Consider the following 14,933-nt stretch of genomic DNA (forward strand, 5'->3'; position numbering starts at 1 on the left):
ATGGCTGCTGCCTTTCCCAAAAGTGTGAGTTCACTCTTGGGAAAAGTAGTTTGCATTGTTACTGGTGTGTAGTTGTCCCCCAGAGATGTGAAGCCTTTCGCCAAGTTGCACCAATACCCCGGACCACTGGCAGCCTTTCTTTCTCTGAAACAAAGTCAGTGAGAACGAGTGTGAAGCATTTGCTGTTGTGTACCTCACTAAACACTACTGGAAGGCAAGTCATGCATAGATCATGATTTTGTGAGGTGGAAGTGGGAGCACAACAATTGGCCAGGGTGTAGGTGTACACAAAATACCCTCACCCTTGAGCAAGGTAGAGGACACTAAATACCCCAATCTATGGGCAAGGAAGGGGGCTACAATATATATTTTCACAAGGTGGTGGGGCATGTAATAATCCCCCTCCCTTGGGCAAAACAGGTGTTTCAGGAGACCCCTTGAATAAGGGGGTGTTGGCTACCAATTGCCATCTCCAAGTCATGCTCATGGCCGTGCGCACACAAACCTTGCAGCCCTTAGGCAAGTTTGGGAGGGTTTGCGTAGGTTTTAGTCAACCCACCTTTCCCTTTTCCCTGTCCTGTAGCAAGTCAAAGGAGGGATTGGAGCCCAACAGATTATTTACTGATAAATTGGCAAGGCTATGCAACACTTTTGTAACACCCCAGACATTTGAAGGGACAGTTTTTTTTACAAATGGACTATTTTACTCTGAAAATAAAATATGCTATTCCATGTTTCCAATGTTTGACAGATGTAGCATTTAGGAAGATTTCCCTCCTTTAAACTGTGAACATCCTGATACTTGTGATCAAATGCAGCAGAAAAAGATGGTGCTTTCCTTAGGGATTGCAGCCAATCAATTGTGAATTTACTGTAACAATTACAAGCATTGGGAAAATTCATCCAGGCATGAACACCTAACATATATATATATATATATATATATATATATATATATATATATATATATATATATATATATATATATATATATATATATATATATATATAGAGAGAGAGAGATAGAGATAGATATAGATATAGATATATAGATATATATATATATATATATAGATATAGATATAGATATAAATATATATATATATATATATATATATAGATATAGATATAAATATATATATATATATATATATATAAATATATATATATATATATATCCGCAATACCTCGCGGCGCTCCACCTAAAACGAGGCACGGACCACTTCTTCGTAGCTAATATTTCATTTGTCCCAAAAGCTCGTCATGACACGTTTCAGCCGTCCCTGCGGCCTTGGTCACATGACGATGCCATTTACTCAGCCCCATTTAAAGTGCAAGTTCATCACATGTGCAAATGAAACTGAAAGAAATACTAACTGTTTAAATACAGTATTAAATCTCTGATACATTATCTCATTTCTCACCGTATGAATACGTGTACGTTAAAAGAGACAATTAATCACCTGCTACAATTTGTGAATATCTTTAGCAAAGGTTGATGACTAGGAACTATTTACAACTAGTAGCATTAATGCTTATTTCATAATCAAAGTCATCATTCACAAAATCAGTAACAATTTGCCATGTATGTTATTTGTAATATGTGCTCACCACATCGTGCATAAATCAAAAATTAACTTTTGAAAAGATTATAAAACAAATTTTCAAAAACTGAGAATTCAAAGGAGTTTAACTTTGAAAGTGTATCTCGAGTCACTAAACAATGTTGACGAGTTATTCTTGGCAGCAAATTGAAATTCATTATTACATTCATTACATCATTGTCCAACTTACTTAGGAGGGTCCCCTCCTATGATGCCGCTAAAACAGTGTCCTCGTGCTAAAGTGCTAGATCTAATAAAGTGACTCGTGCTTACAAAATTGTTCAAACCACATAGAACTTATCGATCGTCAATTCATAATTATATAAGTTTTGCTTATGGTTTCTAGTGTAATATCGGATATATTTGGAGGGGAGAAGGAAAATTCATAAGTTTTGATTTTCATTTGAAGATCGTGCTCACAAATAACTTGTACAGTACTTCATTTGATTGGCAGTATAATTAACTTAAAGCTAAACTATATGCCACCCTAGTTTACAGGATTGTGATTACGCTAAAACACATTAATACATACAATACATTAATAAAATACGGGGCAAAGGAAGGGGAAATCGGTGACACAATTAAAACCAACCATTTAATAGACATCTAGATAAAACTACCCTGATGTCTAAAAGAACAACTAGAATTAATGGTGGACCACTTCTAATAAGATTTCTACACATGTACTTTATCTAAAAAACTATAACTGTTTAAAAGAATTAAACATTTGTGCAAATCTAACAAGTTGATATTCCAATTCATCCTATTGTACCATACTTTGTGTTGATTGTTATGTAATTTAGCTTTCCACCCCATATTCTTACTAGGGACCTCACATGTAACTTTACTGGTTGATCTTTTATAGGTATGTGTGAAGGTCTTCCGTAGTATTCAATCCCCCAGGCCATTTAGAGTCAAATTCCAGAATGTAGTTAGTTTCAGTTTTACGCATGTGGGCCTCCCTATCCCCTCCTCGTTTTGTTACCGGGATAGATTCAATTGCGTAATATTTTAGACATTGAGGCTTACTGTTGTGACATGCCTCAAAATGCCTCGCAACTGGGTAGCTTTGGTCTTTGTTGATTATTGCACGTATATGCTGCAGGATTCTTTTATGAACCGGCAGCTTGGAGCTGCCCACATATTTTAACCGGCATTCACATTCAAGGATGTATACACAATATTCTGTTTTACAAGTCAGGTGTTGTTTTATCTCCCTGGTTGTCTTTGGGATGACTGTAGTATATTTTTTGGTGTTTACACCATACTGACATGCCTTACATGTAAAACATTTGTAGAACCCTTTACTGATGGGTCTCCATGATTCTTTACCGAGGCATTCCTGACTCTTCTTGGTTAGAATTGTGCCCAAACTCATTCCTTTACGAAAGGTTATTGACGGATTGTCGGGCATCAATTCTCCAATGATTGGATCATCCTGTACAAAGTGCCAGTTGCGTCTGACTATACTCCTCAACTCTTTTTCTTGTTTGGAGAATGTCAGTATTAAACGAACTGGGTTGGTATCTACACTCTGGCTTTGACTCACTTTTGGGCTATATTCTAGGAGATCGCTTCTAGCTCTCGCTTGTGACTTTCTGATGGCGGTTTCTACTAATCTAGTACCATAACCTCTATCCACAAATCTAGACAGACGTTCGTTTTGTTTCACCTCCATATCCTCATCATTGCTACATATACGGCGGATGCGAAGCGTATGGGATTGACTTTATCAGGTGTTGTGGATGGGCACTCGTTGCGTGTAAAAGAGTGTTACCCGCCGTTGGTTTTCTAAAAAGGGTAGTACTAAGGACATTATTAGTTAAAAAAACCTGCACATCTAAAAATGTCACAGATTCCTTACTAATACATGAGGTAAAATTCAAGTTGAGATCATTCACATTGATTTCCTGTACAAATTTTAAAACACTTTCTTCAGTTCCATACCACACTATAAAAAGGTCATCAATAAAACGAAGCCATGTTATTATATTGGATGTACAATAGTGCATATAGTTTCGCCTGAGGACCATGTATGGGATGCACATGTGTGGGATATATATATATATCCCACACATGTGCAATAGGCACATACATGCTGCCTTCAACTTTAATATGAATATGGCATTTCACAGTAGCTGCCAGTGAAAGTTTATGCTATTTTTATTCAACAGTTGGAACTTTTCTATGGGAATTCCCATGTTAAATCTCAAATCCACCCATGCCCATATGTACAAAATGTTTTTTGCACTTGCAAAGCCTGTGTTATCCTAAATGGCAGACTTTGTGAGTACAGAAACCCGAACTGCAATTGATAAATCTGACGCTGTGAATCTCTAATGAATTGAAATTGCAAGGAAAGATGGACATGCAAAGGGAGTCCTCCCAGAAATAATGCCTGTTGTATTTCTATAGTACAAACATAGCCAAAAGGCAATGGAGCACTGTACAGGCTTAAATACAAGCATACAATTAAGAAGTGATAGGAGAGGCAGCTAGTTTATCAACTGTTAGTCCATTGCGATATAGTCTTCTTTAAAGAGGCATGTCTTCAGCTCTTTCCTAAATTGGAGCAAGGTTGAGGTGGCCCGATGGATGCAGAGATGTTGTTTTAGATCCTCGATGCACATATGAAAAGGCCTGCTGCCTTGTTTTTACTCTTTTTACACTTCTTGGTCTGCAGTCTGATAGCGTCCTGGATGTGGGTGTGCTGAGAGCCACCAGGGATGGTGAGTTTCTCTGCAAGGTACGCTGGTCGTGATGGCTGTGTTAATGATGCAGCTCGTTTTGAAAATGGTACTGGCTGTCAAGAGCTGCCAATGGAGTTCCATCAGCAGCGTAACGAAACTTGAGAGGGTCTCCCTGCAAACTGCATTGAGGGACGCCCTCTGGACTCAGTCAGGAGCTCTCAAGCCAGGGTATGGTGCTGAGGGGTCCCTCTGGAGCTCAAGGCCCCCACCCGCACTGCGGGGGCTTATATTACGCCACTGAGTTCCATCAGGACTGTGATAATGAGGGTAATACTATGATTGTGTTTGTGAGAGAAAGCAAGCGCTTGTAGGGTAGCGGTGGGTTTTCCATGATTTTTCTAAATGATAAAAGGTTAGAGCCTGATCTAGGCTTTACTGGGCGGCCATCGTTCACCACGGGAGCAGAGGTAATACCCTCCAGTGCCCAGGCCGAATATTGATTGCCGTATTTAGAGCTCTCTGCCTGCCCGGCAGAGGTCTCTCCCTGAAAGCATTCAAAGTTTGCTCACTGGGCACCATGTCTTATTCTGTCCCTCAGCTAACTTTTTTTGTTTTATGAAAAAAAACTCCTGGAACGTGAGTTTGTTTTTGTAAAACAATAAAAACACGACCCAGACAACCTGGGAGTTTTCTCCCAATCTCCCATGGTGTGGGGGTAATTGTTCTTTTTTTTTCTTTTTTGCCTTAGGACCATCAGACTTTTGTTAACTATATAATTATAGTGGCAACTGTTTAAAATATTAATATGTGAAAATGTGAAATTACACCTGCACAAAGGCTCCTAAGAAAAGATACTAGTGTCAAGAGCAGAACCATTCGTTTTTCAGAAAAGAATGGGAACTGAGCACTCCGCAATGTTGGTGGTGTAGGGAAAAATGTATTTAAACAGGAAAAAATTTCTCCTCTGGAGAAACCTTAACAAAACAAATGTGTAAATTCAGTTTGCCGTTATATTTCCGTATGCCGAAATCTTTCTGCATGCGAGTTTACGTGACCAATTTTCTAGTGTTTTCTGGGTGATAAACTATCTGCAAATGTTTGGTAAATGTACGCGGACTCACGAGTTTGCAGATGTGACGCCTTTGTGGAACCAAAATTTGTTAACACAGAATTTCCACAAAACTGGCAAAATTAATATATGAGCAAATGCCATTTGACTTTACCAATCCCAGCAGTCTTGAATCTGTCAATCTAGTATGGTATTTTGCTGTCGCAAAAGCATTTGTTTGCAGAGTTGTACTGGCTTATATAGGGCAGTCTGACAGTGCCAGAATGGCTGGTCTGATAGGTCAGTGTGAGGGACAGTTTTCTGGCTGTTTGTGGGCATGTTTTATGGTCTTGTTGCCCAGTTTTTACTGTTGATTTGATTTACCTGAATTTACTGAGATTACCACACACATGGCCTGCATGCACAAAGCACACATGCATGCGGTCTCCCATACAAGGAAAAACACATGTATAGCGTGTCTTTGCCAGGTCAAAACTTCCCCAATTTTCAAATGTGGCGTTATTTAAGTATGATTAGTTTATTCCACTGTTATTTTGGTGTTCTGGCATATTTTCTGTCACAGTCCGACTTGCGCGTCAAGTTTAAGTTCGGTACACAAATGGCTTTGTGTATTGGGTCAACAGATTGAAGTTTGATTTGCTACGAAAACACAACGCTCTTCCTTACACGGTACTACCCCTGGTGGCAGACAGATTTAATTTTTTTCTGCAATTTATTTCAATAAACGACCTAGATCTAGACTTTCATTGTGATCTAAAAATACCCAGCACTGCTGTAGTTGCCTAGAGGCTTTACTACTGATTCAAACAGCGGCGGCTTGTCCATTAAGGCAGAGAAGCATAGCCCCACTGCTCTTCAGCAGTGCAAAAAAGGAAAAATAAAATAACACAATGTTATCATTTTATTTTTCCGCGCTGAAGCCAGTTGCGGGGCGGGGGTTGGCTGTCCTCACAGCCAGCAGGGGTAGGAGTGGTTGGGGTACTAAATGCGTATGGCAGTATAGCCGGCCATCTTGGGACGGCCAAACAGTCATAACAGTAACAATCATCATGAATCGTTGTGAGTGGTGACATCTAACCTACCATTTAAGTGCAGTTATTCCATGAAGAAAAAAATATTTTAACAAAACTGATCATGTTCTATCATAATTATGTGACCCACTTACAGATCTCTCTGTAAAGAAACTGTGAAAAATTAAGTCAGAGGTTTGGTCGTAGATAACTTAAATTTGTTATGTAAAGTGCATTTGTAAAATGCACTATCACCCGCGAGTGTATCCTGGCACTGAGCAGGTCTGGGTCTAGCCCTGTCTATGGTAGAGTGGTTAATTGAAAAGCCAGGTCTTCAGCTTCTTGTGGAATTCAAGAAGAGAGAAGAAGGCTCTGATGTGTAGTGGGATGTCGTTCCATGCTTTAGGAGCGATATAAGAGAATACTTGTCCTCCTGATCGGTTCTGTGTATTTGGGGGATGCGTGCGAGTTGAACCTCTGAGAAGCGGAGGAGTGTGGGTGGTTGGTGGAAAGAGATGTGATTGTTCAGGTAGGTGGGGCCTAAGTTGTATAGTGACTTGAATGTGTGTGAGTGTGTAAGGAGTTTGAAATGAGCACCCTTGTGTATCGGGAACCAGTAGAGCTCCTTGAGGTGTGGTGTGATGTGAGTGCAGTGTGGTAGGTTAAGTCTGGCTGCCAAATTCTAGATGGTTTATAGCCTTCTAGTGAGTTGCTTGGTGAGCTCAGCATACAGGGTGTTCCCATAGTCCACTTGCTGCTTATTAGGGCATGACTGACAGTTTCTCAAGCGTTGCTTGGAAGCCATTTGAAGATTTTCCTGGCATGGGTGCATGGTATGGGTCTGGGTTCCACCTGGCACCAGTAGGAGTCTAATGGTGAGATGTTCTTGCCAAAGATCACTGCTTCTGTTTTGTTGATGTACAGTATGAGATAGTTGCCTTTCATCCTATTAGTGACTTCGGTCTTGCAGGCGTAACTTGTTTCTTTTGTTGGGGGTCTTGTCCGAGAGGGAGAGTATGAGTAGCATATTGTTGTGTTATTCTTATAGACATAATTGTTTTGTTGAACATAATGAAAAGATGTCTATGTTTGAAATGCAGCCTATATTGAGGATGGATACTAAGATACATACTTTCAAAATAGAAAACTGTACATGTCATTTTAATTAATATACTTCAATGTCATGGTGGCTCTCTTCGGTTTTCAACATGTGGGTGTCGATACTAACTAAGGGGAGGTGGTACAAGCTGCATCGTTAGCTTTTTAATAGAACTTTGCACTTCTGGAACCACACAGTTTTATGCCAGAATATTATATACATCCATATCTTCTAAAAAAAATATTTGTCTTAAATATGGTTTTAAACATACCATCCTATTAGGGGGTAGATTTTCTGTTATTAACTCCAGTATGTTGATGTGGGTGTGTAAAAGATTTTAGCACAAGACATTTATTCAGAACGATAATCTGACAAAAATATTCTGGTAAGAAAGCCCCTGGTTGTACGTCATAAATGGGTTTGTCCCCTTCCTATGGTCTTGACTGTTCCCTCGTCTTTTCCCATTTTTCTTCCATCATTCTAGATCATAAATTGCTTCCCACGCACTCAGTAGGTCTGATGTCTTTCCAGAACAACTTGTCATGAATAATGCAGAATGTGGCTATCTCTCTCTCAAAGGCTGTTAGAGTTCATCATTCTCTTTGGATGAGAAGTGAAGAGTTGAGTTTTAGGGCTCGAAAACTGGTTGTGGAATTGTGCATTGTTTGTGACAATGAGACACTACATCTAAGTACCCAACCCAGAGGTAACATAAAGATTACTGACCCTCCATAATTAATGATAGTTACTATAAGAGCATGGTTGCCCAACCACACTCTTCCTATTTATTAATGGACATATCTGTATCAGACACTGTACAGGTAAGCAATCTCAAAAAGGCTTAATGCACTGTCCACTTGAAATCCTCTCCCCATCTCATTGCCAAGGACCTACCATCTCATAGTCGAGGCCCCAAACTGAAGCTGAGGATTAAGTTAGTCTCTTCTGGATGCAGTGGTATTGACTCTTGTCACTAAGACATCTCGCTCACCCCCCTCCTTGAGGTATATCATAGGTTTTACTCTCAGCTGCTCCAGTCACTCTGTATGGTTCCACTGGGAAGTAGAGCCTAGCTTCTCTTTCGAGCCCCTTCTGTCACCTTTCCAGGCTGATGAGCCATCCCACTCCTTATTCCTCCTCTGCTGCAGGACACTGGAGCAGATAAGGGTGTCAGAAGATGATGTGTTGCAAGAGGATGCAAAAGAGCCCTATCTTCCCTATCTTCCAAGTGTTTCTACTCATAACCAATATAGGCTGTCTGTTTCCTCATGACTCAATCACTACAGAATTCCCATCTGGATAGGCCCAATTTGGGAAGAAATTTGGGAGGAAGGCCTCTGGCATAACAGATGGAAGACCTCCAACCTTTCACACCAGTAGCAGCTTAATCTTGAGCTATCCATTTCGAACAGATCAAGTCTCAAAAATCACCAATATGCTGATGTTCCTCTTCAGTTCATAGTTGTTCCTGGATGCCTTGCTTGTCAATCTGAAAGAAATGGAAACCGTACCATCTCTCTCAGACTTGGCTCTTCTCAAGTCCTGGTAACCCAGAGTGCACAGTGTCCCAAAACTGCTCCTGTCAACCCTTTATGGCTAAACTCCCCTTTCCTTTTAGTACAGTCGAAGTCATTCTAACTGCCCTCTAGATGCTACCCTTTAGAGCTTAGAAGGACCATCTGGTACGGCTATGCCTCTGGTTAATCGATGCTCAAGCCTCCTTTTCTTTTTTTTTTTTTATCCTTCTGGCAAGAGCACATTTGGAGCTCTGAACCTAGCCCATGTTTGGTGCATTCGAGCACAAGGTTTTCAACGTAACCTAGTGGTATTATTCAGTGGTAGCAAAAGCCTAAGACGTACTTCAATGGTACTGCCAATTTGACACAAATACCAGTCTCATCTTGGACAAGTAGGAATGACTTATGTTTGGCTTTGCTTCACTGCTCCTCAGTCCCAAACTTAAGAATGTGTATATGGGGGACAAAAGACACTTTCTAAAGGTTGAGCAGCAGGTCCTGCTATCAATAAGGGGCAACAATATTACCCCCACAGCTTGATTGTAAGGATAAGGGTGCATTGTGAATCTCAATGACTGCAACCAGTTCCTCCATAGACAAGAGTTCACAATGCTGACTTTGACTTATGTTTTTTAAGTTATCCTAGCATTCAGTAGACCTATTTGGTGCTTACTTTTATTTATCTATTCTGCAGGAACACAAGAAGTACCTATACCTCATGATGGGAAACCAGCAGTACCAATACACAGCAGTCTACATTGCCCTAAACATGACTTCTCTTCACTATGAGAAGTCCTTTTCCGAACCTAGATGATTGCCTAATCAGGGCTTCATCTAGATGAGTGTAGCCTGGCCTGACCCTTACAATCATTCAGACTAATGGGGTGCAGAGATCTACTGACGATCCTCCCTCATACGTTCTTCTACCCTGAATTTTCCTCCTATAGTGACAACATGCTATACTTCTGGCAAATAATGCACTGTTGGCTGGTTGGTTCCACTGGCAACTTAGACCAAAGGGTTCCTGCATGCGGAAAAGTCCTCTACCAAGATCTGTTTGCTGCTAGTTACTGACCCCAGTGCAGTGGGAAGAGCACTGGAATCGATAGATAACATGGACGGTAAAGGTCAAAATACAGGAGTCATGGTAACCGTGACAGCTGAATAGAGATTGATTTTTCTGCCCACTGTAGTATATGATACTGCTCTAAGTGAACGTTGAAAGAGTATAACGACTCAAGTGTTCTGAGAGTTTTGTGTATGTTTATGATCATGTAATATCCACGTTGTATTTCCTGTATGTTTTTCACATTAGTTCTTGACATTGAGACTTCAACATTAGATCACAGATTGTAAAATGAATGATTCACTTTCTTGGATGTATATTTGCGTAGATTATTAGTAACTATTTTTTACTGCACATAGCATTTAAGTCTTGAAAAGGTTCATACTTTGGGTGGACAACTCATATATTGGATGGATATCGCAAAACTGCAATACGAAAAGCATACACCTGTGCTCATTGCAGTGACCCAGACTGCTGAACTGGATGTACAATTGGTGTTTCTATAAAACATGTGAATAAACAACGATTTTTTTACTAGTCTTTTTTCATATACGAGATGACAGGGTGTACAATCCATTTGTACTCAAGTTTAGAATTTGTGTATTTTAGAAAATTGATGGTTTTGGTACAACTTAGTAGTCCACTTATTGTGTGCACAAGTGATAAAATGTTCTTTTCCGAAAATGGGAGAAAGTCAAGTTATTGAAGTATGATATTGTTACCTTTATAAGGGGCTTGGTTAATGGTAACCCGCAGGTTCTCATCACCAACATCCTACGTCTCATCTTGTTGCCCTTAGACAAAACAGAAACTCTGACTGGCTGGAACCAAATGGGCTAAATAGTGCCTCTGCTTGGGGGAAGGGACTTTTCTATCTATTACTGACACTGGTGTGTCTGTAGAAGCAGTTTGGGTCACCACTAGGTGGACCTGCTATACAATGACTGATAATGTGAGCATTCATATCAATTTGCAGCAATGGAGTCACTTTGTAGGTAACTTTATCCTCTTTGCAAAACACATATTGAATTTATACCATTTTTTTTCAGTGCCCCTGGACGATTGGATCACACCGAACGCCTGGCTGGACAAAGATCAGCGCCCCATTCTTTCAAACAATCAACGTCTCACAACGAAAGCACAAAGGAGTTGAAGAGCCATGCACCACCTAGTCAACAGGCAGATGGACCTCGAAGAACTCTTCATGTCGACAAGATACAGAGATCGGGACGTTCCCCCTCTGCATCCCCTGACAGAGGCACTACTCCCACCTCTCCGTACTCTGTTCCACAAATTGCACCTATGCCCAGCAGTACAGTGTGCCCAATATGCAACACAACCGATCTCACCTCCTCACCGAATCAGCCAAACTTCAACAAATGTACCCAGTGTCACAAAGAGGTGTGCAATCAGTGTGGATTCAACCCCAATCCTCACCTCACCGAGGTAATTACTGCTCACATCTATTCTTAGTGCTTCTAATATATGTACCCAAGCTGATATGATATGGAATGGTAAGGGCCTGAAACATGCAAACTGGATAGAGAATACATTTGTATGTATATATATATATATATATATCATTCAAAGTGCACACTGACATTTGACATTAACGTAGAAATATGTTTGAAAAACTATAACTACACGTATAAAAATCCAGCTCCTCATTTTTAGACAACCAGTTAAGAAGAATACAATACAATTAGTTCCTAGAAATAAGAATTTGATCCCGTGTAAGGATTTCCAGACCATCCAATCTGTCAATTTTTCTACTGTTTACCTGCTTACAATTTTTACTCCTGGGTTCTTTCTCAGCACTTTCGTTTCGTTGGTTCCTTTTGTACGTCTTGCATTTTGATCACTTTTATTTCATTTTATTAATTGTTTTTGTAAAGCACTAGGGTAATTGGAGGACGTTGCATGACATTTGTCACACACAGGAGTAGGGTGTAGCTGAGTGCAAGGAGCCTACCCAAGAAATCACGATAGCCATTTTATGCAAAAAGCTGGATGAAAGTGGTAGGACTTCAGGAATGTCTGGAGTTTTCTGATCTCCTCCTTCACTTATGAGGGCGGAGCCTTGCACTGTAAAGACTTTCGCCCAGACTGTTTGTACCTAAACAACAACATTGGGATGCCAGTTTTAGGTGTGTGACCGAGAGGTGGGAAGGGTCTTGGAGAGGTACCACGCAAAACCTGGGGAACTAGGCTGACAGATTTGATTTTGAAACCTTTTTTAATTGGCAGACTTCAAAGATGATTAGGCGTGATCAGTCCGAGAATGATTTGCACTCTTTGGTGTCTGATTATTGTTTTTGAAGAGTCCACCATAGAAGCTGTTGCAGTGAGAGGGCAACAGCAAGAACTAGAGAGATTTGAGTGTGGCTCTGTAATAGACAAAGCACTCTACTGAGGAGGTGGCGCAAGACGCACTCATTAAGAGTCACAATAATCACTTGTGTAGTAAATGATCATTAATCTCGCATGTTTTGTGTTATTTTCTAACATTGCTTCCATATTTGCTGATGTTTATATTGTTCTAATTTTATTTTTGCTAGTTGAATTTGTAGTCAGTATTTTTCTGCATTCACTTAACTGCTCCATAATTCAATGTAGTGTGGTTTTAGTGCACCCTGTGAGCACATACAATAAAGGAGTATTCTCACCTCTGTACTCAGCTGAAGACGTTAGCATTGTATTAATAGCACATGGACTCATATCACCTCAGGAAATCATATTCCTTTTTTAAACTAGCTTCGATGTCAGTGTTCACAAAAAATGACCTGCTAGTCATTAATGAGAGAAGAGGACTTCAAAACAAGATTCCGTTTCTGTGGCTCAGCCGCGGCCCATTTAGGTAAGAGTGGTGGGGCCGGGTGGAGGAGATTTTGACGGACGAGGGGAAATTATTTATTTAATTTTCCCTTGTCATTGTCCGTCAAAATCCTCCCCCCCCACCCCACCTATCGACTCAGCGCTCTTACCTGCACGGGCCGTGGCTGCTGTAGCTTCCAGCTTCTAAATAGAATTATAGATTGGACCTTAGATTATTTTCTGTCTGTATTCATGTTTCAAAATGTGGGAAACTGGAAACCAAAATGACTGAGTATTCTCTGACCTTAATTGTACGTGTATGAGGAGTGTCCTGAGCATGGGGAGCAGAAAAATCATGCAGTATCACTGGGTTTGAGCACTGGGGGTCTCTGTTTAATCTCCATTTGTGCAGAGGTGGTTGTAAAACATTCATTGTTGCTTGTTGGAGAGATTGCCCTTGATGGGATCCATTCTCAAGAAGATTCTAATGTGGTGCATACATGTAATAGACAATATTGTACATGTTATGGGATTGTTGTAAGAGGTGCCATATAACCTTGATCCAGGCGGCGGATTATATGATGGATATTAGAGAGAAAATAACCAGCTTTTACCTAGTCAGAAGTCGATTTTTTCCAGTAGGAAGTCATTATGACATATTTAACGTTTTGGGGGATGACTCTAGACATCAGTAAAGTAAGGTGTGTGGCCCTTTAAGGACTGGTGAGAGATGGGCCAATAATGAATTACTTAATGTAAAGATTGCTTCTCTCAACCATCAGCATACAGAGGCTTCTTCAAAGTTGGGTTACCGTTGGACTTTATTGTAGTGGTAACAAGTATTTTTTCTGTATATTTACAGAGAAGGTGCAATTCAAGTTGCCTGCCATGTTTAATTCTTCCTTGATTACGTTATTTCCAGTGCCATTTGCACGTGGGTCTTTTGTGCAATGCAGGTGATGTAGCTTGTATTGTGTGTGTTGCATAATATACTCTTATGTGGTGAATTTCAGTGGTTCTTGCATGTTTGAGCAAGAACCGTCATTCAGTTTTTAACTGGTTTTGTTTCAATTAATTTCTTTGTTTTTAAGGGACACTTAATTCCCAACCACTAGAGTGCATGACCTTTGAAGCCCACGCCTCTACTCAGGGCTTTAAGTGGGATGAAAAAACTTGGGGTCTCTCAAAGGGGCGTTACCGATGTAATTAAGGGCGTGGCTTAAAAACACATAAACTAAAAATCTGTGCTTAGCATAGTGTGCCCCCCGACTTGTATTTTGTTGCTTCTGCCATTGCATCCAGATATATGATACAAAAAGTAACATCATACCTACAAGAAGTTAGGACTATTGGCTTTGTAAATGGTTGTCAGTTGCATAAGATAAATAAGCAGCAACTATTGTATATAATATTGAAAAAGTTCCACTTAAAGCACTGGTGACACCACGACAATGTTGCTGCTCCTGATTTTCAAAAAGGGAAGGAAAATCCAGAGAGAAAATGACTCTCTTTAAAGGATTTCCCTTCCCCTACAACGCTCACCTGGCATGACGTTATGCCATGACTTCTCCACTAGTGAGAAGTGAGCAGTGTGAGCCTGTGCACATCAATGTGCCTCCGTCACTGCAGTCCGAAACATACCGGGCCGCCTGTACCAAGTCACAAAACAGACCCAATAGAGACCAGTTTCAAGACCCTCTTTAAAAAACTGCTGGTGCTCAGCTCCGGTGAGACCCGGCCCACTTAAAGCCCTTCCTCTACTGGCAGCCTCGACTACATCCAACATAAAGCAAGCATGCAATCCCCGCCGCTCAGAGTCTTTGGCTCACCCCTCTGTCATTTCTTTATGTATTTCTGTCTCTCACGCTGTCTGTCCTTTTAAACCTTTTGTAAAAGTCAAAAATGGAATCTGATTTGTGAGTTTTACACAAGATGGCAGCTGTTGAGATTGCAATTGTGTTCTGAGTCAATTTCAGGTGCAGTTTTCTATGTTTTTTCCCCTGATGTATTATTTGAGTATTCACTGCCTTTGGGTCCCTTTTCCACTACCCTGGGTCAGACTCT

At 40.5% G+C, this 14,933-nt stretch overlaps 1 protein-coding gene across 1 annotated transcript in view; it reads left to right on the forward strand.

Moving 5' to 3' along the window:
* BSN (bassoon presynaptic cytomatrix protein) overlaps positions 1-14,933 on the forward strand; it is a 761,556-nt gene that overhangs the window by 88,809 nt on the left and 657,814 nt on the right. Inside the window, exon 2 of the mRNA XM_078662357.1 lies at positions 11,105-11,501. Coding sequence (XP_078518483.1) covers positions 11,105-11,501 — 397 coding nt within the window. The remainder of the gene's footprint in view (positions 1-11,104; positions 11,502-14,933) is intronic.

The sequence above is a fragment of the Lissotriton helveticus genome, chromosome 9, assembly GCF_964261635.1.
Source record: "Lissotriton helveticus chromosome 9, aLisHel1.1, whole genome shotgun sequence".
Lineage (NCBI taxonomy): Eukaryota > Metazoa > Chordata > Amphibia > Caudata > Salamandridae > Lissotriton > Lissotriton helveticus.